This window comes from Pan paniscus, chromosome 18 (genome assembly GCF_029289425.2).
Source record: "Pan paniscus chromosome 18, NHGRI_mPanPan1-v2.0_pri, whole genome shotgun sequence".
NCBI classification, from domain to species: Eukaryota; Metazoa; Chordata; class Mammalia; order Primates; family Hominidae; genus Pan; species Pan paniscus.
Window position 1 is genome coordinate 98436189 of NC_073267.2, and position 25564 is coordinate 98461752.

Sequence of the window (25564 nt, forward strand, 5' to 3'; positions counted from 1 at the left end):
GACGATGGGTTGCTGACGTAGGTCCGCCCCACCCGCAGGGTGCGCTCGCCAGGCCTGGGGCGGGGTGTTGTCTGCGCAGGCGCCGTGTGTCCAGGCGCCGGGCGTCCGCGTCGGCGATCAGGGGTCTGGGCGCGGCGAGGTGGGCTCTGTCGCCTGTGGGGGCTACCTGTCTGCTGGTGCTGTGCGGGCTTGTGCGGGGCTGTGCGGCAGCTGTGTGGGGCCCGTGAGGAGCTGTGCGGGGGGCTGTGCGAAGGGCTGTGTGAGGCGCTGTGCTGGGGGCTGTGCGGAGACCTTGAGGCGCTGTGCGGGGTCCGTGAGGCTCTGTGTGGGGCGCCGTGTGGGAGACTCTGCGGGGGCCGTAAAGGGTCCGTGAGGCGCTGTGTGCGGGTTGTGAGGCGCTGTGCGGGGACCATGAAGGGGCCGTGGGGCGCTGTGCGGGTGCCGTGGGGCGCTGTGTGGGAGGGAGGCTGTGCGGGGCCGTGGGACGGTGTGCGGGGCTGAGGGGAGGGCGGGTCGCGCTGTGCCCTCCTTGAAGCTCTTGGATGGCCCCGCTGGGTATGGGGGTGCACACAGGCCCGTGGTCAGGCGCTGGAGGGTGTATCCCGGCATCCACTCTTAAGCCGGCAGCCAAAGGCACCCTGTCCCCCCGCCCACAGCCTTCTCCGCGCCATGTCCTGGGCCAGGGTCCCCCCCCACACGGGGCTCACACGAAAGACTCCGGGGCGGGGAAGCCCTGCAGCCCGGAGCTGGGTCCAACCTGCATTAAGGTGGGCGTCTCAAATACCCCCTGTAAGGCCCTGTAGGAGCAAAGCCTTGGACTGGGTTGCGGCGCTTGTGTGTGCATTGACTTCTCCTGTGAAACGTACAGGAACATTTAAGCGTGCCGTTCCCTGCCATTCATTCCAATCATGTGCCACGCCCCCACTATTTCTAGAGTTTTCTCATCCCAAACAGAAACTCTGTCCCCTTAAAACAATAACTTCCCATTTTCCCCTTCCCCTTTAAAAATTTTACCTTTAGTTTTTAAATAGCTCAGATTGGCTGGGCATGGTGGCTCACACCTGTAATCCCAGCACTTTGGGAGGCCGAGGTGGGCGGATCACGAGGTCAGGAGTTTGAGACCAGCCTGGCCAACATGGTGAAACCCTGTCTCTACTAAAAATACAATAATTAGGTGGGCGTGTGGTGCACGCCTGTAATCCCAGCTACTGGGGAGGCTGAGGCAGGACAATTGCTTGAACTCAGGAGGCGGAAGTTGCAGTGAGCCGAGATGGTGCTGCTGTACTCCAGCCAGGGTGACAGAGCAAGACTCCATCTCAAAAAAAAAAAAAAAAAAAGCTCAGATTTCGGAAAATATGGGAGTATGCAGTGTGAAGTGTCCACTCTGCCCAGCCACCTACTTCTATTACCAGAACCATCATACTTATAAATTCTTTATTTTTTTCCAGAAATAGAAAAAAAGTCTATTTTTTTTCTCACTCTGTTGCTCAGGCTGGAGGGCAGTGGTAGGATCAAAGCTCCATGCAGCCTCGACCTCCTGGCTCAAGGGATCTTCCCACCTCAGTTTCCTCAGCAGTTGGGACTACAGGTACACACCACCATGCCCGGCTAATTTTTTTCTTAATTTTTTTGTAGAGATGAGGGGGGGTCTTGCTATGTTGCCCAGGCTGATTTGAAGTCCTGGCCTCAGGGAACCCTCCCATCTCAGTCTTCCAAAGTACTGGGATTAGGTGTGAGCCACTCCACCTGGCCTGTCAATTCTTTGTGTATTTTTTCATTGACGTGCATAGTACAAGCACATAGCGTGTTCTCCCACCTTGCTTTTTCTACGTACCTGCTTCTTAGAGATCATCCCAATTTAGTAAAAAGCTTCCTTGTTTGTTGTCTAAATATACCTGGTCTGTCCTAGTTGGGTTGTTACTATAAACAGTGTTTTTCTGCGTTGTTTGTGTACATGTATTTCTGCAGGAGAAATTCCTGGAAGTGGAATTGCTGGGCCAAGTGGGATGTGCCTGAGTACTTTTGATAGCTGTTGGCAAGTCGCCCTTTGTGGAAGTCAATTGATTACTCAGGTCTCTCTGCGGAAGTCTGAGAGTGCCTGCACGCCTTCACCAGCACAGTGGGTCACCTGCCAGAGTGACATGTGGTGTCTCACTGTTTTCAATTTGCATTTCAGATGGTTGTTATTTTTAATTTCTCTTGCAATCACAGCTGCTTTTCCATTTTATGCAAAGCCACTAAATCCTATTGAAGAGCTGATGTGGACTGTCTCGGCCTATAGTCAGGGTGTATTCCCTCAGCTACTCAGAGAGAGTGGGGCTTCCAGTCACCTCCTTCCTTCTGCCACGGCTGTGATGAAAAAGAAGACACAGGCTTGGTGCTTTGGGAGGCCAAGGAGGGCAGATTGTTTAAGTCCAGTAGAAAAAAAAACAATTTATTTTTGTTTAGAGACAGGGTCTCACTCTGTTGTCCAGGCTGGAGTGCGATGGCACCATCAGCTCACAGCAGCCTCAACCTCCTGGGCTCAGGTGATCCTCCCACTTCAGCCTCCCCAGTAGCTGTGATAAGTGCCACCACTCCTGACTAATTTTTATTTTTTATTTTGTAGAGATGGAGGTCTTACTGTGTTGCCCAGGCTGCTCTTTTTTTTTTAGACAGAGTCTCGCTGTGTCACCCAGGCTGGAGTGCAGGGGGGCAATCATAGCTCACTGCAACTTCTGCCTCCTGGTTTCAAGTGATTCTCATGCCTCAGCCTCCCAAGTAGCTGGGATTACAAGCGTGCACCAGCAGGCCCGGCAAATTTTTGTATTTTTAGTAGAGACGGGGTTTCGCCATGTTTGGCCAGGCTGGTCTCAGACTCCTGGCCTCAAGTGATACGCCTGCCTCGGCCTCCGAAAGCACTGGGATTACAGGCGTGAGCCACCATGCCTGGCGTTTTTATTATTATTATTATTATTTTTTTTTGAGACAGAGTCTTGGTCTGTCACCCAGGCTGGAGTGCAGTGGCGTGATCTCGGCTCACTGCAACCTCCGCCTCCCACGTTCACGCCATTCTCCTGCCTCAGCCTCCCGAGTAGCTGGGACTACAGGCGCCCACCACCACGACCGGCTACTTTTTTTTTGTTATTTTTAGTAGAGACGGGGTTTCACTGTGTTAGCCAGGATGGTCTCGATCTCCTGACCTTGTGATCTGCCCGCCTCAGCCTCCCAAAGTGCTGCGATTGCAGGCGTGAGCCACTGTGCCTGGCCCTATTTTTTTTAAGTTTTAGATAACCTCTATTGATTATGACTAAATAGAAATAAGGAATTCTCTTCCATCTCCCAGTCACATACCTTCTTATCCTTTGCCTCCATCAGCATTCCTTATTTTCATTATTACAATTATCTAAATTATACTCACAGTTGAGCCACGTAGCAATGGGTGCCGACAGTGTGCTTGTGGGCAGACTCCCTTATTGAGTGGAGAACTAGGATGAACTACCTCCCTGAAAGATGTCACACATCGATCCCCACCCTGACGCCTGTAGCCCAGCTCTCCTGAACCTCAGCCTGTATGTGTGTCGAAAATAGGCCAAGCATGGTGGTCCATGCCTGTAAGCCCAGCAGCACTTTGGGATTTGGGAGGACTGCTTGAGGCCTGGAGTTCAAGACCAGTCTGGGCAACATAGCGAGACTCCACCATCTCCACAAAAAAAAATTTTTTTTTTTTTTTTAAGACACAGTCTTGTTCCATTGCCCAGGCTGGAGTGCAGTGGCGCAATCTCGGCTCACTGCAACCTCCGCCTCCCAGGCTCACTGCAACCTCCGCCTCCCAGGCTCAAGTGATTCTCCTGCCTCAGCCTCCCAAGTAGTTGGGACTCCAGGTGTGTACCACCACACCCAGCTAATTTTTTTGTATTTTTAGTAGAGACGGGGTTTCACCATGTTAGCCAGAATGGTCGTGGTCTCGATCTCCTGACCTCGTGATCCACCCGCCTCGGCCTCCCAAAGTGCTGGGATTACAGACATGAGCCACCGCATCCAGCCTACAAAAAAATTTTTTCAAAATTAGCTGGCCGTAGTGGTGCACACCTGTACTCCCAGCTACTAGAGAGGCTAAAGCAGGATGATCACTTGAGCCCAGGAGTTCAAAGCTTCAGTGAGCTCTGATCACACCACTGCACCTGAGCCACAGGCATGGGTGCTTTGCTGAGTGTGGTGTGGGTAGGCTGTGTGTGGCACTGATTCATGAGGGGAGAGGGTCTGGGAGATGAATGGGAAGCCAGACAGCTGGAGCCCGTGGGTGGGCCCTGACTGGTGTTGGGGCAAGGAGGGGAAGCCCAGCCAGGGCTGAGCATGTCCTGCCTGGCTCCAGGCCTGCAGCCCTGGGGGTTTGGCCTGGACAGGCCAGCAGAGGGGCCCCGAGCACAGCCTGCACAGCATCCTACTGCTGATCCCCGGGGCTTCCTGCTTCCTGGCGCTTCCTGTCCTTTCCCCAAGCCCAGGCATCTGGGACTTTAAAAAGTCAGAAAGCAACTGGAAAGGAAGGCATGTGTCTAGCTTGCTCTATATCTGCCTTGCACTGGGAGGCCTTCAGTGGGAATGTTTTTCTGGAAGCAGTCAGCAAATGTGAAACACCATCAAGCCAGGCGATTGGAGAGGTAAAAAGAAGCGAGGACTCAGGGAATATGGGCATTTTAAAAATAAAAATTTAAATTAAAAAAAGACAAGGAAATGTTTATTCCAGAGGAGTTAACAATTTGATACTTTTTTTTAACTTTTATTTTAGGTTTGGGGGTACATGTGAAGGTTTGTTACATAAATAAACACATGTCACGGGAGTTTGTTGTAAAGATTATTTCATCACTCAGGTACTAAGCCCAGTACCCAATAGTTATCTTTTCTGCTCCTCTCCCTCCTCTTGCCCTCCCCCCATCTTTTCTGCTCCTCTCCCTCCTCCTGCCCTCCCCCCTCAAGTGGACTCCCGTGTCTGTTGTTTCCTTCTGTTCATAAATTCTTATCATTTAGCTCCCACTTATAAGTGAGAAGATGCAGTATTTGATTTTCTATTCCTGCGTTAGATACTTACTTTTTATTTTTCATTTGTTTGTTTTGAGACAGGGTCTCACTCTGTTGCCCAGACTGAATGCACTGGCAAGGTCACGGCTCACTGCAGACTTGGCCTCCTATGCTCAAGCAATCCTCCTGCCTTGGCCTCCTGAAGTACTGCGATTACAGACTTAGCCACCACACCCAACCAATTTTTTAATTTTTTTGTTTTTTGTAGAAACAGGGTCTTGCTGTGTTGCCCAGGCTTGTCTTAAACTCCTGGGCTCAAGTGGTCCTCCCACCTCGGCCTCCCAAAGTGCTGGGATTACAGGCATGAGCCACCACGCCTAGTCTTCTCCTCTACACAAGAGTCAGTAGAGAAACCTGGCTTCCCCACAGGACTGCTTGAGTCCAGGTCTCAATCCGCTGTCTTCCTGCAGCTCCTCCCACCATATCACCCCACACACTGGCCCCAGTATAAAAAGCAGCACCATATTTGCGGTCCTGATCAGATACCCTACTCTGACTTCAAAGTCAAAGGGGCCGGTCACGGTGGCTCACGCCTGTAATCTCGGCACTTTGGGAGGCCGAGGCAGGTGGATCACTTGAGGTCAGGAGTTCAAGACCAGCCTGGCCAACATGGTGAAACCCCCCTCTCTACTAAAAAATACAAAAATCAGCTGGGTGTGGTGACATGCACCTGTAGTCCCAGCTACTTGGGAGGCTGAGGCAGGAGAATCGCTTGAACCGAGAGGTAGAGGTTGCAGTAAGCCAAGATCGCACCACCACACTCCAGCCTGGGCAACAGAGCGAGACTCTGTCTCACAAAACAAAACAAAAAAGTGAAAGGAAATCTCAGAATTTCTTAGCGAGTGACAATATAAATTAGAGACAAAAATGACAGACTCTGGCTGGGTGCAGTGGCTCATGCCTGTAATCCTAGCACTTTCAGAGGCCGAGACGTGTGGATCACTTGAAGTCAGGAGTTCAAGACCAGCCTGGCCAACATGGCAAAACCCCGTCTCTACTAAAAATACAAAAATTAGCCGGGTATGGTGGTGCGCGCCTGTAGTCCCAGCTACTTGGGAGACTGAGGCAGGAGAATCGCTTGAACCTGGGAGGTGGAGGTTGCAGTGAACTGAGATTGCACCACCGCACTCCAGCCTGGGCAACAGAATGAGACTCCATCATAAATAAATAAATAAATAAATAAAATTACAAACTCTGGGTCTAAATTGCCTGAGTTTAAAGAACAGCTCTGCTACTGATTCACTGTGTGACTTTAGGCAGGCTACTTAACCTCTCTGTGCCCGTTTCCTCACCTGTGGGGATAAGGATGGTTTCTTGTAGATGATACAGCCCTCTGAAGGGGCCCACCCATGTTTATCTGCAGGGAGTATTATTATTGACCCCCAGAGAAGCTCTTGGGTGAGTGTGGTCATCTTTCAGAAGAAACAATGTGCATTTGGTTAAATCAGTGAGTAAATACAGCTTCTTCTGTAGCTTCCAGTTTTCCAAACCAAAAGCTGCAAATGCACCCTCACTGTATGCACGTGGCCGGAAACCTGGCCAGCTGGGCTGGTGGCTCAAATAGCCCTGCCGTCCTTGTGTTCCAGCCACTCACCTCGGAAAGTATTTCCCTTCAGGGACACAAGCATCCACCTCACAGTTTTCCAGCTCGCTTTCCCGCACCATGGTGCTCCTGGGTGGGAGTATCTGGGGCTTGATTCATGATGCCTGGGTGGACAGAGAGGCGGGATTGCCCAAGCCTCCTGGGACTGATAATGGGATTAATTTTTTTTGCCAATGAACAAGCAGATCCCTTTCCAGAGAAGAGAAACAAACCTGTATTTACCCTCATTAGAAATTAGTATCAGCTGGGTGCGTGCGGTGGCTCACGCCTGTCATCCCAGTACTTTGGGAGGCTGAGGCGGGCGGATCACGAGGTCAGGAGTTCGAGACCAGCCTGGCCAACATGGTGAAACCCCATCTCTACTAAAAATACAAAAATTAGCTGGGCATGGTGGTGGGTGCCTGTAGTCCTAGATACTCGGGAGGCTGAGGCAGGAGGATCCCTTAAACCCAGGAGTTGGAGGTTGCAGTGAACTGGGATCGCACCACTGCACTCCAGCCTGGGCGACAGAGCAAGACTCCGTCTCAAAAAAAAAAAAAAATTAGTATCAGCCAGGGACAGGGGCACACATCTGTGATCCCAGCACTTGCGGAGGCCAAGGCAGGAGGATTACTTGAATTCAGGAGTTCAAGACCAGGGTGGACAATATTGCGAGACCCTGTCTCTATAAAAAGTTAGCCAGGCATGTGGCACACACCCAGCTACTCACGAGGCTGAAGCAGGAGGATTGCTTGAGCCTAGGAGGTTGAGGCTTCAGTGAACCCTGATTGCACCACTGCACGGCAGCCCGAGCAACAGAGCCTGATCCTGTCTCAAGAAGAAGAAGAAAATAAAATTAGACTAGGGGCACGGTGTAGGTCACACCTGTAATCCTTGTATTTTGGGAGGCGGAGGCCAGCAGAATCCTTGAGCTCAGGAGTTTGAGACCAGCCTGGGCAACAAGATGAGACCCAGTATCTACAAAAAATGCAAAATATTAGCTGGGCCTGGTGGCGTGCACCTGTAGTCTCAGCTACTTGGGAGGCTGTGGGAGGATCCCTTGAGCCTGGGAGGTCAAGGCTGCAGTGAGCCAAGATTGTGCCACTGCACTCCAGCCTGGGTGACAGAGAAAGACCCTGTCTCAAAAAAGCAAAAACAAAAAAGTTTGTCTAAATCTTTTTCACATCTGGTGTGGCAGATGTGGATAGCTGGACCCTCCTGGGTGCCTCTGCGTTATGTCGTTTGGTTGATGCATTTGGAGAGAATCTGTGCTCTCCACACCTGCAGGGGCAACATGCTTTCCTGGCCTCTTCAGATCAGGGTGGCTGTTCTTGGGTGCTGCACCAAAACTCCAGCAGTGGGCTTTCTTCAAGGTGAGCTGCAAGATGGAATCTGAGGCCCACCCGTCAGTAAGAGTTTCCTCCTGGTATCCATGGAATCTACTGGTCTGTCTCACTTTGGCCTTTGACCCAGGCAGGGGTTCCTAACATCTACATCGGTCATTCGGACAGCCTTGGTTTTGGTTCACTGCCTTACACGGGGCTTCCAGATGTTGACCTGCTTCATTTTACAGTATCAGGAAATCACTTTCCCCTCAGAAAGTAAGCATGGGAAGCTGTTAGGCTTTTAGTGGAAGGTGAAAGTTTCCAAATTTTCTTTTTCATTAGACTGTGTAAGTTTTACCATTGGCAGTAAGTTCTGTCTGTTGTTCCTCTTGAAGTGGCCGGCTCACCTCATTCCTGCCAAGACCCAGGTCCGTGTTCTCACAGCGCTGCCATCTTTCCTCCGTGTGAGCGTGTGCTGTGCGGAGAGTGGACCTCGGTGTGTGCGGGGCTGCGTGCACTGCCATCGGCTCCCTCTACACGAGCCGCCGTGGACCCAGGGCTGAGCTGTGACCACGAGGGCCATCCCGACGAGCCGCCATGGACCCAGGGCTGAGCTGTGACCACGAGGGCCATCCCGAAACTGTGATTGTTTTCTGGTATGTGGGGGATGTGCCAGAACCAGGGCTGAGCTGTGACCACGAGGGCCATCCCGACGAGCCGCCATGGACCCAGGGCTGAGCTGTGACCACGAGGGCTATCCCGACGAGCCGCCGTGGACCCAGGGCTGAGCTGTGACCACGAGGGCCATCCCGACGAGCCGCCATGGACCCAGGGCTGAGCTGTGACCACGAGGGCCATCCCGAAACTGTGATTGTTTTCTGGTATGTGGGGGATGTGCCAGAACCAGGGCTGAGCTGTGACCACGAGGGCCATCCCGACGAGCCGCCATGGACCCAGGGCTGAGCTGTGACCACGAGGGCTATCCCGACGAGCCGCCGTGGACCCAGGGCTGAGCTGTGACCACGAGGGCTATCCCGACGAGCCGCCGTGGACCCAGGGCTGAGCTGTGACCACGAGGGCTATCCCGACGAGCCGCCGTGGACCCAGGGCTGAGCCGTGACCATGAGGGCCATCCCGAAACCGTGATTGTTTTCTGGTATGTGGGGGATGTGCCAGAACCAGGGCTGAGCTGTGACCCGAGGGCCATCCCGGAGCTGTGATTGTTTTCTGGTGTGTGGGGAATGTGCCAGCACTCACGTGGCTATGGCTGCTTTTGCACCATGGGTGCGTGTGCCAAACAGGAGAGCAGCTCTGCCCAGCAGAAGCCACTTAGAGGGTCTCAAGGGGTCTGCAGACCACCTGTAAGAACAACTTGTTCTGAGACGAGGGAGACCCCACCATGCTGGGCACAGCCCAGCTGGGGTGCGGTGGGGGGGCACACCCTGTCCACGGCACCGCAGAAATGATGCTTGGTGGATGGGACGGCAACGGGACCAGGACCCGCTGGCTGGGCTGTGTCTCCATCTCAGCCCCTCTTTTTGCCAATGCAAAACAGTTGAGTTTCACAAGGGCCTTGTGCGGATGAGAAGTGCCCTGTGATCTCACTGCCCACCTTCTCTCGCCTCTCAGCTTCTTTTCTGAAGTTTCCTGGGCCTCCCCGCTGCCTGTTCCCAGGGGAAGCAAAAAGGAGCTGGTATTTGGGGCTGGATAAGCAATACTGCAGTGATCTGCGTCTTCCTGTGGATGTATCACAGGCTCACCCTCACTCAGAGAACAAGCACAGGGGAGGGGAGGAGAGGGGAGGGAGAAGCAGGGGAGCTGCTGAAGAGAAGGGGCTGCTTTAAGATTCCCAGATTTGGCGTTGAGGTGGGGGTTTCTGGGAAGGAGCTGGGGTGGCAGTGCTGATTGACATCCTGTGGGAAGGTGGCCCTGCATTTCCTTGGGATTCCCAGAGATGGCGCGTGACCCCTGTTAGGCTGGGCCCTGGGTCTGAAACTCTGCCGCCTTTACGCATTCGCATGATACAGCTCTACCCAACCCCGGGGCAGGTGCTGAGCTGCTCTCAGGCATTGCCGTGGGCCGGGCCAGGGGTGGCTGTGAAGACAGACTCGCTGCAACTAGAACCTGGCATCCAGAAATAGAGATCCTAAGAGGAGTCAAAGCTGAGAGTGTTCCTTAGGTTGGCAGTTTTATTTTGGGTGTCCTAAATGTCTTTGTTTTTTTTTTTTTTTCTTTTCTTTTCTTTTTGTTTTTTAAGGCAGGGTCTCGCTCTGTCACTCAGGCTGGAGTGCAGTGGGGCGATCTCAGCTCACTGCAACCTCCGATTCCCAGGTTCAAGTGATCCTCCTGCCTCAGCCTCCTGAGCAGCTGGGGTTGCAGGTGCACACCACCACGCCTGGCTAATTTTTGTATTTGTAGTAGAAACAGGGTTTCACCATGTTGGCCAGGCTGGTCTCGAACTCCTGGCCTCAGATGATCTATCCACCTCAGCCTCCCAAAATGCTGGGATTACAGGCGTCAGCCACTGCGCCCGGCCAGCCTTTGGTTTTTCTATGGCTTACTTGGAGTTCTCTTTAATTCTGACATAGAAGTTCGCACAATCCCTCTTTTATAGATGAAGAAACCAAGGCTTTGTGACTAACTCAACCCCTCAAGAAGGACAAAACTAGCATCAGAGCCCCTTGCTCCTGGGTCTGGCAAGAATGCCTCTTGTTTGCTGAGAGGTCCACAGATTTACCCGGCTCAAGACTGGGAGATGGGAGGTGACCAGGTCAGTGCCAGCCTCTCTCTGAGCTCCTCTGAGTCGTGGCAGCTGAGGTGCTCCTCCGGGAATGTTCTGCCATCCGTGAGGTCGTGTACGCCTGGAAGCTTTTGTTCCATTGAACTCTGCCAGGGAGCTATACTTAGCCACGCGAGTGGTGGCCAGGAGTGGGTTCTCTGAATATAGATAGTAGCAAGCAGGCTATTTTCAAACACCTAGAGAACCGCCACGATTATTCTGGGCCAAAATGATATTTATAGGATGCTCTGGGCCCTTGGACATGAAGGCAATAACCTTAGCGCCTTTTGGCATTCGGGATAAGTTTCTTTCAACGGGGAGTGGAGAGAGGGACCCGGTCACCCAGAGGCCCGCTGTCCCTCAACACCTGTTTCCAGGAGGCCAGGCGTCCTCTTTGCTTTTACACTGTGAGTCAGAGAACAGCGAGAGGCACGCAGGGCCCCACTAATTTTCCTTCCTGCACACCCTGGTGTGGGTCCTGTCTGAGGCCTGCCGCGTGCTATCAGGGAAGACGTCATCAGGGGACTTTTCCTGCTGTGAGGAGGGTGCAGCCCCCGCCTTTCAGAGCTCGGGACACCCTCTTCCTCTTGTCCAGGATCCTCAGGGATTTCCTAGGCTTCCACCCTCACCCAGACATCACTGGGCCGTCACTGAAACACCCGCTTCCAGTGTGCTCAGGTCCTGCAGCCTCCTGTCCATCCTTGCCCCGCCTCCCGCCCGGAGGAAAGACTCTGACACTGCCCCTGGAAGAGGGAGGAGAGTGGATGTGATGAGTGAAGATTTGGGTGGGGAAAGGATGGCCTGAGTCCTGGGAGGAAGAGCTCTCCCGGCCCCGAGCCCCCGGAGACTGTGAGCAAGGCTGAGACGCCTCCTTCCTGGTGCTCAAGCTGCAGGTGTTGGATAGGGCTCCAGAAGCCCAGATTTTAAATGACCGCTCCAGGTTAACCTGGGGATGGTCAGGCAGAACAAGGAGGAGAGGCCAGCAGTGAAGGGCAGGGCTGGTGGGCAGTGGCTGGGGGTGTCCTGGGTGGAGCTGGCCACCCTGGCTGCCTCTGACTTGGGCCAGACCTGCGTTAAGTGGAGTGGCTCCTCCATTCTTTACACCCCAGGCCGCTGGCAGGTGCCCTGCCTTTCCTCTGCCCCTCTCTCTGCCAATCCATCCTCTCCCTCCCAGCCCCTCCCCGCCCAGATATAAATATAAGAGCATTTTCCATGGGCTGAGACAGAAGGGAAAACATTCAGCTTTATTTTCGGCTTGTGAAATTCCTGTCCTTCATTCCCAACAGGTGCAATCGCCTCATTTAGATATTGGGACCCAGAAATAGAACACAATTAACAATATAGCTTCCTTTAGGGATCTGGATGCTACCAAACAAACAAACAAAAAAAGCCCTCCTGTGAGATGCCGAGACTTAATAGAAACCGTGGTTGGAGCTCTTGCCTTTTTCCAGGCCGGTGGAGACCCTCACCCCTGGCAGCCTGACCGTGACGCAGAGGAGGCAAGAGCTCCGGGAGACAGTCGGGAGGGAGGGGGCCCTGGAGGACAGGTTCCTAGCCCTACTCCTCCTCAAGACCCGGGTGCTGGCCTGTCCCCTGCCTTTGCCCCGATGGGGATGAGGGAGAGGAGTTGGGTCAGGGAACAGCTATGGCCATTGGGGAAGGTGACTTGGATGCAACCTTTGAAAGAGATGCTTCCAGTAAACCCCGTCGGTTAAGATCAGCTGTCCCCCATGATCCTTTGTGTGTGTTTTTTTGTTTTCACACAGGGTCTCGGTCTGTCGCCCAGGCTGAGTGCAGTGGTGTGATCTTGGCTCACTGCAACCTCCACCTCCTGGGCACAAGCAATCCGCCTGCCTCAGCCTCCTGGATAGCTCAGACTACAGGGGTGTGCCACCATACCCAGCTCATTCTTTTGTATTTTTAGTAGAGACAGAGTTTTGCCATGTTGCCCAGGCTGGTCTCAAACTCCTGGGCTCAAGTGATCCACCCGCCTTGGCCTCCCACAGGGCTGGGATTACAGGCGTGAACTCCCATGCCCGGCCCTCATGATCCTTTGTAGACTGAGGGACAAAAGAAGAGGGTGAGGCCTCCCCTCTCCTCAGCGTTGAGTGCAAGGACCCTCGAGGCAACTCTTGGCAAAGCCCCGTGTTCCCACTGGCTGTTTAGGTAGAATTGCGTCCCCCACTTCCATATGTTGAAGTCCTAATTTTCGGGCCCTCCGCTTGTGACCATATTTGGAAGTAGAGGCTTTGCAGATGTCATGAGTTAAGATGGGGGCCTCCTGGAGCAGGACAACATGACTGTGTCCTCATAAGAAGAGGAGAGACAGAAACAGACACACACAGGGAGATGCCACGGGACTCCCAAAGCCACAAGAAAGCCTGGAACAGCCCCGCCCTCACAGCCTCCGAAGGACCCAGCCCTGCCTTCACCTGGATCTGGGACTTCCAGCCTCCAGGACTGGAGGAGAATGAAACTCTGTTGTTTCGGCCACTCAGGCTGGGGTCCTTTGTTATGGCAGCTGAGTGGGTGCCTCCCTCTCTGGGGATGGCCAATCCCTGTAAGGGAGGCAGTGGTCCCGGTCCCGGAAGGTGAGAGAGGCTTTCTCAGCGTCTTCACTCCGCCAGCTCACGTGGAGACTGGTAGCGGCTGGACCCCAAGCTCTCCTGGGGAGTCTGTTTACTCAAGGTCACCCTTGATCCAGCGGAGCCCAAGGTCTAGGTCAAGCTTCCTCTAGGATGTCCCCAAGGCTCTTCAAACAGGTGTCGTCAAGCCATCTGCCCAAGGGCCCGTCAGCACCTGGCAGGTGTTAGCCAGGCTGATCTGCAGGCGGGGCTGCCCCGAGTGGGGCTCCCACTGCCCAGGTTGGGACTGGAGCAGCCAAGTGGCTGAGCAACAAGATGCTTCGTGTGTGGTCCCTGTGAGCCCCCCTGAATAGTCTCATGGACAGACAGATGGACGGGAGGCTCAGTGGGCTCTGGGAGCAAGGGGAGTGCTTGCCGCTCTCCATGTGACTCCATTCCAGGACCAGGACAATGATGTCTTCCTGTCTGCAGCCAGAAGCAGGGCAGCTGACAGCGGCCCAGCCCTCCTGAGGGACAGGTGTCCCCTCCCAGAAACCTCCCTTCCACCGTCCCCATCAGCGAAGGTGTCAGGGACTAGGAGGGGCCTCCTTGCTCCTTCCTGGACGCTGCCCCTGGGGTTGAGCTGGAGAGGCTGAGACATGCTGGGAAGAGGAGGACCAGCCCAGTGGGCGGCCGCCCAACAGCTCGGCGGTGAGAAGAGGCCACGTGTAAGAAGGAAACGCCACCACCCCACTGGATGGTGGGAGCAGGACTCCAGGGAGGGGGGTCTTGAGTGTAGGCAACCATGTCGATTTGGCACAGCATCTCAGCAGGGCAGGGCAAGGGTCTGGGATTCCAGTTCACGGATGCCTCAGGTACCATGGGTGGACAGAGGCCCAGACCCTCTGCAAGATGGCAGTGATCATGTCAGACCCTCGCAGCGCTTGAGGGCTGCAGCAGGAGCCCTGAGTCCTCTCTTCTGACCAGGCAGCAGGGAGGACTCGCTGCCCCCAGCTGCACAACGCCTGCCCCGGCCTTGGTTTCGGCCCTCTACCCGGCACCAGCCGGAGCCTCTTGGCCATTCCTCTGTGCCATGGGACGCTCTCCCACTCCCGCGCTGGCTTCTGCCCACAGTGGCGCCCCTGCTCACCCAGTGGCAGTGTCCCCACCTCTCAGGAGAGTTTTTCACAGTGGCAGGCCCTGACCCAGAGTCTCCTGCCTACTTGGTGGCTAAAGGCCCCAGGTGATCCCCGAATCCTGCTGTCTCAGGGAGTTTCTCAGAGTCCCACCTCCTCCACAGAACCAGGGGATTGGCCAAGACTCAAAGCTTCAAAGAACGGAACATGCAGGTGTGCAGAGACCATTTATTACCCCACGGCTGTTATTGCCTGGGAAGCTGAGTGCCCTGAGACCCCAGCCCCCTGAGGCTCTGAGCGGGACAAATCCCAGAGGCACTCACTCCGCCTCATCCCAACACACCCGAATCACCAATCGTGGGCTCTCCCAGTCCTGCCCCATCTCCCGGAGAGTCTAGTGAGGTGGGGAGGGCACGTGTGTGTACATGTTTGAGTGTGTGTGCACATGCACATAGACGTGTGACATGGGACAGCTCGTCCCAGACCCCAAACCAAAGGCTGGCGGGGGCTGGCTGAGAGGTAGTTGTGCCTACTGAGGAAGGGCCACAGGGCCGTTCTCACTATCAGTCAGAACCGTTCATTTCTGCTGCAAGGGAACTAGGCAGCCTCGCCAGCCATCCGGCGGCAGTGCCGGCCCATGCTGGCGGCCACCTCCCCGAGGCTCTGACTCTTGGAAGGGTAGCCCCGGAGACCTGACTGTGTCGAAATGGAACCAGGGCTCTTGTTCTGATGAAGGCCTTCCCCGGAGACCTGACTGTGTCGAAATGGAACCAGGGCTCTTGTTCTGATGAAAGCCTTCCCCGGGAGAGGAGTCTCCTCTGAGTGGGCTCCGCGGGGTGGGAGGCCTGGGCGAGTGTCCTCCGGCCCGGGGCCCCGCTGGACTCTTCTTTGGTTCTGATTGGACGCAGATGTGGAGGCCGCACCAAGTGTGAGGCCAGGCCCCGCCCTCCCAGACTCCTGGCTCCTCTGGCGGCAGGAGGGACAGCAGCTCGCGGGGTGAGGACCATCCCTCCTACCTGCGCCGACCACGTGCCTCTCAGGGGCCCGGGCAGCAGCCAGACTCCTCGTGCCGCGCCAGGAGGGACACGCGGGAGAAGGTCTTGGTGCAGCGCCGGCACCGGTACTTCTTGGCGTCTGAGTGCGTTTGCAGATGGGCCCGAAGGTTGGAGCGGTCGGCAAAGGCCCTGCTGCAGTGCGAGCAGGCATAGGGCTTCTCCCCTGTGGGAGGAAGGCGGCGGCCAGTGACACTATGGAAGATGGAGTGAAGGCTACAGCACCCACCCTGCCCATCAATGGATACTCCCATCCCTTCCCCACAAATGCTCACAGCCCGAGCACCCAAGGTTGAGCTGTGTGGGGACGGGGTGGCACGCCACATCGCCTGAAGCCCCTCCCAGGAGCACAGGCCGCCACAGGTGCTAGATCTCCTAGTGTTGCTGCAGTAGCCCTCCCGGGGGCCTTGGCCACTGGGAGAGGACGGGAGAAGCACTGGGGGCCTCTGGCAGCTGTTTCTGGCCACTCACAGGCAAGTGGGGGGGGGTCTGGCCAGCTCCAGCAGAATCCAGGGCAGGGGCAGAGCTGTGGACCTTGAGGAGGCAGAATTTAGGAACCACCTCCCATCAGGACAACAGGGGATCTGGACAAAGTCCTGTTGGGACCTTGGCCCAACACCTGTAAAGGGAAGTGTGACTGGGAATCGTTTGTTCATTCCTGTAGCCCCATAGAGTCCTGAGAGACCCCAGCCTGCAGCCCCTGAGGGGCCCAGAGCACCTGCATTCCTGCTGGTGGGACACTGGGCATGCTCCTGGCCAGGCCAGCCTCCTGCAGCGCCTCCCCACACTCCTCACTCCCAGGCTGAGGGCACCAAGCCCCAGGGCCCTTTGGCACGGAAAGGGGGTGTGTGGGGGGTGTTGTCATCAAAGAGTTGAGAAAAACCAGAAAGGATTTCCCAGAGACCTGGAAAAGGCCTTCCCTCTGGCCTGCACCCAGGTGTGACTCAGAGGGTCCCTGTCACAAAAGTCATGACTTAGGGAGTAGGGAACCTCCAGTTAGAAAAAGTGTGAACTAGCAGGCCGGGCGCAGTGGCTCACACCTGTAATCCCAGCACTTTGGGAGGCCAAGGCGGGCGGATCACGAGATCAGGAGATCGAGACCATCCTGGCTAACATGGTGAAACACCGTCTCTACTAAAAATACAAAACATCAGCCGGGCGTGGTGGCAGGTGTCTGTAGTCCCAGCTACTCGGGAGGCTGAGGCAGGAGAATGGTGTGAACCTAGGAGGCGGAGCTTGCAGTGAGCTGACATAGAGCCACTATAGTCCGGCCTGGGCGAAAGAGTGAGACTCTCTCTCAAAAAAAAAAAAAAAAAAGAAAAAAAGAAAAAGTGTGAACTAGCTGGGCACAGTGGCTCGTGCCTGTAATCCCAGCACTTTGGGAGGCCAAGGTGAGAAAATGGATTGAGCCCAGAAGTTCAAGACCAGCCTGGGCAACATAGCAAGACCCCCGTTTCTACAAATAATTTAAAAATTGGCTGGGCATGGTGATGCATGTCTGTGGACCCAGCTACTCAGGAGGCTGAGGCAGGAGAATCACTTGAACCCAGGCAGTCGAAGCTGCAGTGAGCTGCAATCAAACCACTGCACTCCAGCCTGAGCAATAGAGTGAGACCCTGCCTCAGACCAAAAAAAAAAAAAAAAGTGTGAACCTCTGGGCCTGATGTGGAGACTGAAGCTTATTCCTGGAGCCCTTTCTTCCTTTCTGTTTTTATTCTTTGCACGCTGAGGTTGACAGAAAGCCCGGGCAGAGGCTGCTGGCCAGCTCTTGGGAAGGGCAGGCCACTTTTGTACTTTAATGGCATTATGTTTTTGATTTTTTTTTTTTTTTTTTTTGAGACAGAGTCTCGCTCTGTCACCAGGCTGGAGGGCAGTGGCGCCATCTTGGCTCACTGCAACCGCCACCTCCTGGGTTCAAGTGATTTTCCTGCCTCAGTCTTCTGAATAGCTGGGATTACAGGTGTGCACTGCCACGTCCGGCTAATTTTTGTATTTTTAGCAGAGACAGAGTTTCATATGGTGGCCAGGCTGGTCTCGAACTCATGACCTCAGGTGATCCACCCACCTCTGCCTCCTAAAATGCTGGGATTATAGGCGTGAGCCTCCGTTCCTGGTCGGTTTTTTTGTTTTGTTTTGTTTTTTTGTTTTGAGTTGGGGTCTCACTCTGTTGCTCAGAGTGGAGTGCAGTGGCATGACCACAGCTCACTGCAGCCTCAACCTCCTGGGCTCAAGTGATCCTCCTGCCTCAGCCTCCTAAGTAGCTGGGCCTACCAGCACGTGCCACCACACTCAGCTGTTTGGATTTTTAGTAGAGACTGGGGTCTTGCTTGTTGGCCAGACTGGTCCTGAACCCCTGGCTTGAAGTGATCCTCCCACCTCAGTCTCCCAAAGTGCTGGGATTACAGGCGTGGCTCCTGCACTGGCCCCTGCTGACACCTGGATTTTGGACTTCTGGCCTCTAGTCTGTGGTCTGTGGGACTTTGTACAGATAAGTCAAGAGGCAGAAGCTGAATGTGAATGCCCATGCTATTGTTTATAAAATCACCCCTCCTCCTTTTCTAACTCCCACAGCCCACCCTCTTCCCCCAGCCCAGACCGTCCTTGCAGACCTTCACCCTGTCCTACCTGTGTGGGTGCGGACATGGCCCTGCAGTAACCAGGGCCTGGAGAAGGCCTTGCCACAGATCTTGCAGGTGCAGGGCAGCGTGTGAGTGCGGATGTGCATCTTGAGGGCACCCAGGCTGGTGTACTCCTTGTCGCAGTACTTGCAGGTGAAGACACGCCCCACCTGCAGGTGGCAGTGCAGCTGCCGGTGCCTGGCCAGCCCGGCCAGCGTGTGGTAGGGTTTGTGGCAGTGGAAGCACTCAAAGCCGCCCGGGGCTCGGGGCATCCGCTCAGCCCCAAGCAGTTTTTCCGGAGCCCCGTGCCGGTCTGGGCCCAAGATCGGGGACCACCGTGTGGGCAGCACCAGCAGTGGGGGCAGGTTGAGGTGGTTCAGGCTGTCTTTGAGGGGTACAATGGCGGCCCGGCTGGCCCGAGGGTCGACCTGGCTGACTTCCAAGGCGTCCGGCCCAGAGGCCCCCAGAGCTTCCTCGATCCGTGGCAGGAGGGGCAGGGAGATGCAGGTGACGGCCGAGGAGCGGTCCCAGGGCTGGGGAAGGTCACCGGGCACAGAAGGGGCCTCCTTGTCTCGGGGGAGGAGGGGCACCACCAGCCCCCCACAGGCAGAGCAGGCACCATTGATTTCTAGAGGGGTGGAGGGGAGAGAATAGAAAGATGAAGACTGAATCCCCAGCACTTTGTGTTTTCCAACTCCGATTCGTGGACCCAGTCACAGCCCATCAGCAGCCTGGCGTGGGAGGTGTAGCCGGGAACCTGCGTGCACACCCAGCTTGCAAGGGAGCTGGCGGTGCTGTGCAGGGAAGTGACAGCGTGGCCAGGAATGGAGTCATCTAGAACAAGAAGGCCCCGCGGTCTAGAGAGCGAATCTCACTTCCTCTTTAAACACAAAGAAACATCTGACAGGACCCTTTGTGTTCAGGAACATGAAACAGGCCTCGTGGGTAAAGGAGGGCCCTTTACGCCTCGGCTGGGCAGGACCCTCTGATGAGCCCCACCCACCTCTGGAGGGGTCCCAGCCTGGGCCAGCATCCTCCAGGCGCCCACGCAGCAGCCATCAGTCAGACGCTTGGCAGCAAGGTGCCGGCTGAGTGTAAAATCAGTCCACTCATAACTAATCACCCTCCAGTCACCCCACAGTCGCCCCCCGGGCATCTCCTTTTGTGGATAACGAGGCAGTGAGCTCAGAAGCCTCCCTGGCCGCTGACCAGTGCCCACTCTGCTGTGCTCTGAACGCAGCCGAGCCACATGGCTGGGGTGCTCTGGCCTGGGCTTTCAGAATTACCCCGGCTGGGCTCCTCCCCAGGACGGTGGTCCCTGTATCTGGGGGCTGGCACACTGCACACCACATGGGTGATCCACGTAAGGGCAGCAGCCCCCAGATAAACAGGTTAGTCTGCAGGTAAGAGTTAAACTCTGTATGTCCCCAAAGCCAAAATCTCCCAACAGCCCTCAATCCCTTTCTTACTCTATATGTGTTAAAATGGATCTCTGGCTCTGTTTCTACCTCCATGCTGAGGCTTTGGGTAGAGACAGACAACACATAGAATAGGAGAAAATATTTGCAAATCAGACTTCTGATCAGGAATAGCATCTAGAACACTAGAACATATAAAGGATGTTAGCAAGTCGACAATAAAAAGACAAATAATACAATTTTAATATGGGCAAGGGATTTTTTTTTTTTTTTAAGAGACGGAGTCTCGCTCTGTTGCCAGGCTGGAGTGCAGTGGCACGATCTCGGCTCACTGCAACCTCCACCTCCTGGGTTCAAGCGATTCTCCTGCCTCAGCCTCCTGCGTAGCTGGGAGTACAGGCGCCCGCCACCACGCCCGGCTAATTTTTTTGTATTTTTTTTGTAAAGACAGGATTTCACTGTGTTAGCCAGGATGGTCTCGATCTCCTGACCTCGTGATCCACCCTTCTTGGCCTCCCAAAGTGCTGGGATCACAGGCGTGAGCCACCGCACCTGGCCCCCCACCCTTTTTTTTTTTTTTTTTTTTTTTGAGACAGAGTCTTGCTCTGTTGCCCAGGCTGGAGTGCAGTGGCGTGAAATCGGCTCACTGCAACCTGCAACCTCCACCTCCCAGGTCCAAGTGATTTTCCTGCCTCAGACTCCCAAGTAGCTGGGACTACAGGTGTGCGCTACCATGCCTGGCTAATTTTTTTTTCCCCCCAGATGGAGTCTCGCTCTGTCACCCAGGCTGGAGTGCAATGGCGCGATCTGGGCTCATTGCAACCTCTGCCTCCCTGGTTCAAGCAATTCTCCTGCCTCAGCCTCCCAAGTAGCTGGGATTACAGGCATGCGCCACCACGCCTGGCTTATTTTTGTATTCTTAGTAGAGACAGGGTTTTACCACGTTGGCCAGGCTGGTCTCGAACTCTTGACCTTGTGATCCGCCTGCATCAACCTCCCAAAGTACTGGGATTACAGGCATAAGCCACTGCGCCTGGCCTTTTTTTTTTTTTTTTTTTGAGCTGGAGTCTCACTCTTGTCGCCCAGGCTGGAGTGCAATGGCGTGATCTCAGCTCACTGCAACCTCCGCCTCCCAGGTTCAAACAATTCTCCTGCCTCAGCCTCCTGATAGCTGGGATTACAGGCACCTGCCACCATGCCCAGCTAATTTTTGTATGTTTAGTAGACACGGGTTTTTGCCACATTGGCCAGACTCGTCTCAAACTCCTGGCCTCAAGGGATCTGCCCACCTCAGCCTCCCAAAGTGCTGGATTACAAGTGTGAGCCACCGCGCCCGGCCTGGGCAAGGGATATGAATAACTATTTCTCCAAAGATGATACACAAATGGCCAATGAACACATGCAAAGATGCTCAATGCCATTAGCTGTCAGGGAAGCAGAAATCGCAATCACAATGAGATGCTCACACCCAGTAGAACTGAAAAAAATTGACAGTAACAAGTGCTGTGAGGATGAGGAGGAATAGGGGATTCAAAGGAACGCCTCCCATCTGCCACTCTCTCCTGACCTGACCTCCTGCCACCCTCAGTTTTCCTAATTACAGAGTCATCAGGTTTCTGTCCACCCAGAAGTGACGGCAATGACAGGCTAAGAGGCAGCGTCCAAGAGAGTTCTGGGGAGACGGCACTGGGGGAGCCCCAGGTTTCCCGGCTTTGCTGGGGCCTCTCTGCAGGAAAAAGTCACCATTTCTTGTCTCCGTCTCTAAGACATGGCCACCTTTCTGCCTCCAGGTATTGTCACAGAGCCAGGACCCTGTTTGTGGGCCCAGTGGCTGAGCCCAGAGGCAGGACGGGGCAAGAGACAGTCTCGCCCCGTCAGGCTGACCATGTGTTTCTGCTGGGATTTTCAATGCTTTCCCCATACTCTCTGGGTTTTGCTTGCCTTTTTATTCATGCTGCGGTCCAGATCCTGGGGAGAAGAGACTGTTTTGTTTTGTTTTGAGACAGAGTCTCGCTCTGTCGCCCAGGTTGGAGTGCAGGGGCGCGATCGTGGCTCACTGCAACCTCCATCTCCCGGGTTCAAGTGATTCTCCTACCTCAGCCTCCTGAGTATCTGGGATTATAGGCACCCGCCAGCACACCGGGGTAACTTCTGTATTTTTAGTAGGGACGGGGTTTCGCCATGTTGGCCAGGCTGGTTTCGAACTCCTGACCTCAACTGATCTGCCGTCCTTGACCTCCCAAAGTGCTGAGATTACAGGTATGAGCTGCCACACCCAGCTGAAGAGACTGTTTAAGTACCTTGCTGGCTTCAGGGGTTCCCTGGGGAGCCATAGGAGCCACTTATTTAAAAGGAGAGATTGAGGGGCCCCAAATCCCAGCACCTCAGGTCTATCCTGGGGTAACATCTTGGCAGAAAGTTGCCAGGGCCCCCTGGCTGTCAGAAAGCCAGGCAGCTGGGGCTACAGTGAGGAGGGGAGCGGGGGCGGGGAGCCGAGAGCACTGTGGGGCAGCACCGCTACTCACGACAGTTGCCCACTGGGCCCAGCACAGCTACCCAGATTTGCACACTCGGATGGACCCTAAGCAACACTTTGAAACTTGCAAGTATGACCCACGTAAATTCCGTACACGTGTGTAGTTACATGCGCATCCACATAACTGAAGCCAGTGTCCTTCACCATGAGCCAGGCACTCCAGCAGTTTCTGCTCTATTTTATTTTACAAAATTGCTGGTGGTGACTCATGAAACTGATTTCAAAATGCACATTTGAAAAGCATGGTCCTAGCTGGCACCCCCTGGTGGCAGCCCGGGCCTCGGGTGTGGGTCCAGGTGGGATCCCCCCCATTTCCCCAATTCTGGGTTCTGAGCTGGGATAAAGCCCTCTTGGCGGTGTTGCTGGGGGCCACAGCCCCAACAGCGCCCTTCCTGCTCTCCCCCACCGGCCACAGAGCGTGAGTCCCGACCACCGCGTCCGCCGGCGCCCCTCAGTGGGTCTTTGTCCCAAGAAGCTGCCAAGCCAGGTGGGGACTGCTCTCACCGCCCGTGTGGCAGGCTGTCCTCTGAAGGACAGAGTCCTCTTCTCTCGTGTCCCTAAGCCTAGCAGGCAGTGGGAATGAACGGGCAGCCCGGTTGCTGGGCACCCATCTCCCCAGCCTAGCCGGTGTGTGGAGGATTGCAGCCCTTTAGCCCAGCCTGCCCAGGCAAGCCTGCCGGGGTGGGCAGGAGGGCTTCTGGGGTGAAGGGAGGTGGGGGAGGGAGGGAGACCACGGGCGGAGGCTCACCTGAACTGAATGCAGGAGGGGCAGTGCCTTTGCACCAGAAAGAGCCCACGTGTCCTTCTCACCATCCCCTGTGCTTACACCCCCAGTCAGCATGCTCCGGGGGTCCCTGAGCCGGGCCGCCCCAGACGGCCCTCCTTCCCTCCCACCCACCACCCCGCGACCCCTCCCAAACGTGTGCGCCAGGAAGATGACTCCAGGGTGCCCTTAGCTGGGGCTGTAGTGGTTGGGACGGGCGGCTGTATATCAGGGGTGAGTTCCAGGGAGACTTGGGGGCTTAGACAACTTAGAAAACTTCTCCAAGTGGGGAGAGAATCCCGCCCGCCCTGCCGGAGGCGGGGCTCAGTGCCCTGAAGTGGAGGCGCCCGTGGGCCACCTCCCTCCCTGCAGCCGCAGCCGCTGCGCAGAGGCGCTGGCTCCTTCTCCTCCCACCTGGGACAGGTGTCTCCCCAGCCCCCGCTCCCAGGGGCCTCTCTCTCTCTCCCGCCCCGCAGAGTCGAGTCCCGGCAGGGGCTCGGGGATCGGGTAGTCAGTACCTCTCTGCGTCTCCAGCCGCCGGTAGTTGGGGACCCTGTGGCTGGAGTGCGTTTTCACCAGGAAGGAGCGCGGCATGTTCCCCTCCCGGGCGGCAGGCCGGGGTGGGCTGGGGCGGGAGGGGCGCGCCTGGGTCCGGACTGCTGCGTCCGCCCGCGCTTGAAGGGGTCAGGCTCATTAGCATAGCGCGCCGCCTCCGCCAACCAGCGCCCGGCGCGAGTGGGGCGGGGCCACGGGGGCGGAACTGAGGGCGAGGCGGGGTCGCGGGCAACACGCCCAGGACAGGTGCGCGGGCGGGGCGGGGCGGGGAGCGCGTGGCCGCCGGTGTCCTCCCCACGGGACTTCTCGGGCGTGCGCGCCGCCGAGTCACACACCGACCCTTCGGGCCTGGCCACCCACTCGCCGTGAGTGAAGGGCAGAGTTCAAAGCTGAGTGGAAACCGAGCGAGAATCTATTCCACGGAATGTGGAAGCGTCGGCCGAGCGCGGTCCTTGGAGAACCCTTGCTGCGGGGAATGACGCTCACTCTGCGGCCTGGCCTCGCCTCCCCATCCCTTCTGCAAACTCACAGGACAGGATTGATGGGGAGAGCCCAGGCGAAACGAAGCTGACCCTAGTGACCAGCCCTACTGGCGGCTCTGGAACAGGCCCGGGACCGGTGGCCTGGAGACAGTGGTCCTTTCTGGATGGGCTGCAGTCTCCGAAGGCTTCCCCCACTGGAGTCAGCCCTTTAGGAGTTTTTCCAATGCCTCCAGAAAGCTGTTTTTTGGGGGACGGAGGACTTGGCCTGGAATTCTGGAATTCCCAGGGGGTCAGACATGGTTATGGGAAGTTTAATAAAACCGGTGAATCACATGAATTCTGCAACAGCTGCACGTGTGACCTGGGCAAGCCGTTTCCCTCCTTTGTGGTCCTGTAGAACCCTCAGGGCCATAAAAAGCTGGGAGCCGCTGCGTCCAGTGTCTGGGTCTCTTTTGACATGGACATTTCATAACGTTGGGGGCCAGGTGGGGCCGTCTCTGGGCTGGCGTGCACACAGGGTGTCCCTGGCTGTGCCGCCGGCCTGCCTCCCCAGCAGGGCTTCCACCTCAGAGCTGGGTGGCCTTTGCCCTCTGTGGGCCGGGGGTGGGGAAGGTGGGGTTGGTGAGTCCATGGAAGCTCTGAGGGACAGACAGCAGGGAGGAGGGCCATGCCACACCAGCATCCCACGTCCCACATCACACATCCAGGGTGTGAAAAGCTGGGCTAGTATCAGCCCCACTTTGCCAATGAAAAAAAACAAGGCTGTGAGTCTGGGCTCAGCAGCTCACGCCTGTAATCCCAGCACTGTGGGAGGCTGAGACAAGAGGACTGCTTGGGCCCAGGAGTTTGAGACCAGCCTGAAAAACAAGATGAGACCCCGTCTCTACAAAAAAAAAAAAAAAAAAAAAAAAAAAATTATTTTAATTAGCCAGGCGTGGCAACACCCATCTTCAGTCCCAGCTACTCAGGATGCTGAGGAGGGAGGATTGCTTGTTGCAGTAGCCTCCAGGAGGTGGAGGCTGCTGTGAGCTATGATGACCCCACTGTACTCCAGTCTGGACAACAGAGCAAGACCCTGTCTCAAAAAATTAAAAAAAAAAAAAAGAAGACCAAAGCTGTGAGAGGTTAGGACACAGTGGGATTGGGACCCAGCCACACTCCAGCTTGTCTGCCACTTGGTGAGGGGGAGTGGAAGGACAGGTGGGGGCGCCCCTGGAAGAAGGTGCCCGCCTCTCCTGCAACCACGGCCTGGCACCACCCCGCCGGGAGTGTAGATTTCAGAGGACACATGCCTGCCTTCTGCTTATTCACCTGTTCCTCGCCTGGAAAGGTTTCTATTTATAGCCTCCCTTCCTTCTCCCTCTCCCTCGCAGACACAGATAACGCTTGCAGATACCTGAGCCAAGCCTCCACCCACACCGTCCCTCCCCGCCCACCTACCCGTTGTGTGGCCACCCGCCAAGCCCCAGCAAGCTTATCTCCTAATCCCAGCTAGAGCCTGGTGTTACTCAGGGCTGCTGTAGCCCTCCCGTGGAGAATGGCTGATCTCATCCTGGGAACGCCGCAGAGGGCCTGCGAGCACCTTTGGGGTGGGGTCCCAGGGCTGCCACAACAACTTGCCCCCAGGGACGCTCAAGTCGGCTGCAGACTCACTCTTCAGCTGTGATGCACAGGGCGGTGTCCAGGCTGGACCCAA

The 25564-nt window shown here is 55.8% G+C and overlaps 1 protein-coding gene and 1 long non-coding RNA gene across 3 annotated transcripts; one reads left to right on the top strand and one right to left on the bottom strand.

Moving 5' to 3' along the window:
- Positions 1 to 46: 46 nt before the first annotated feature.
- LOC129394327 (uncharacterized) lies at positions 47 to 14507 on the top strand. Of its 2 annotated transcripts, XR_008621491.2 has the most exons (3): positions 47 to 139; positions 8361 to 9121; positions 12511 to 14507. It is a non-coding gene; the product is annotated as an uncharacterized LOC129394327 (long non-coding RNA). The 2 variants fall into 2 exon arrangements; XR_010110325.1 differs by lacking the exon at positions 12511 to 14507 and having other exon boundaries at positions 8361 to 12478.
- Positions 14508 to 14652: 145 nt separating this feature from the next.
- On the bottom strand, positions 14653 to 23835 carry SNAI3 (snail family transcriptional repressor 3). The gene is made up of 3 exons (XM_008974634.5): positions 23350 to 23835; positions 18122 to 18742; positions 14653 to 15662 (listed from the first exon to the last, which is right to left on the bottom strand). Exons 1-3 carry the CDS (start codon positions 23423 to 23425, stop codon positions 15481 to 15483), a joined length of 879 nt encoding a protein of 292 aa, XP_008972882.1. The 5' UTR covers positions 23426 to 23835; the 3' UTR covers positions 14653 to 15480.
- Positions 23836 to 25564: the final 1729 nt, after the last annotated feature.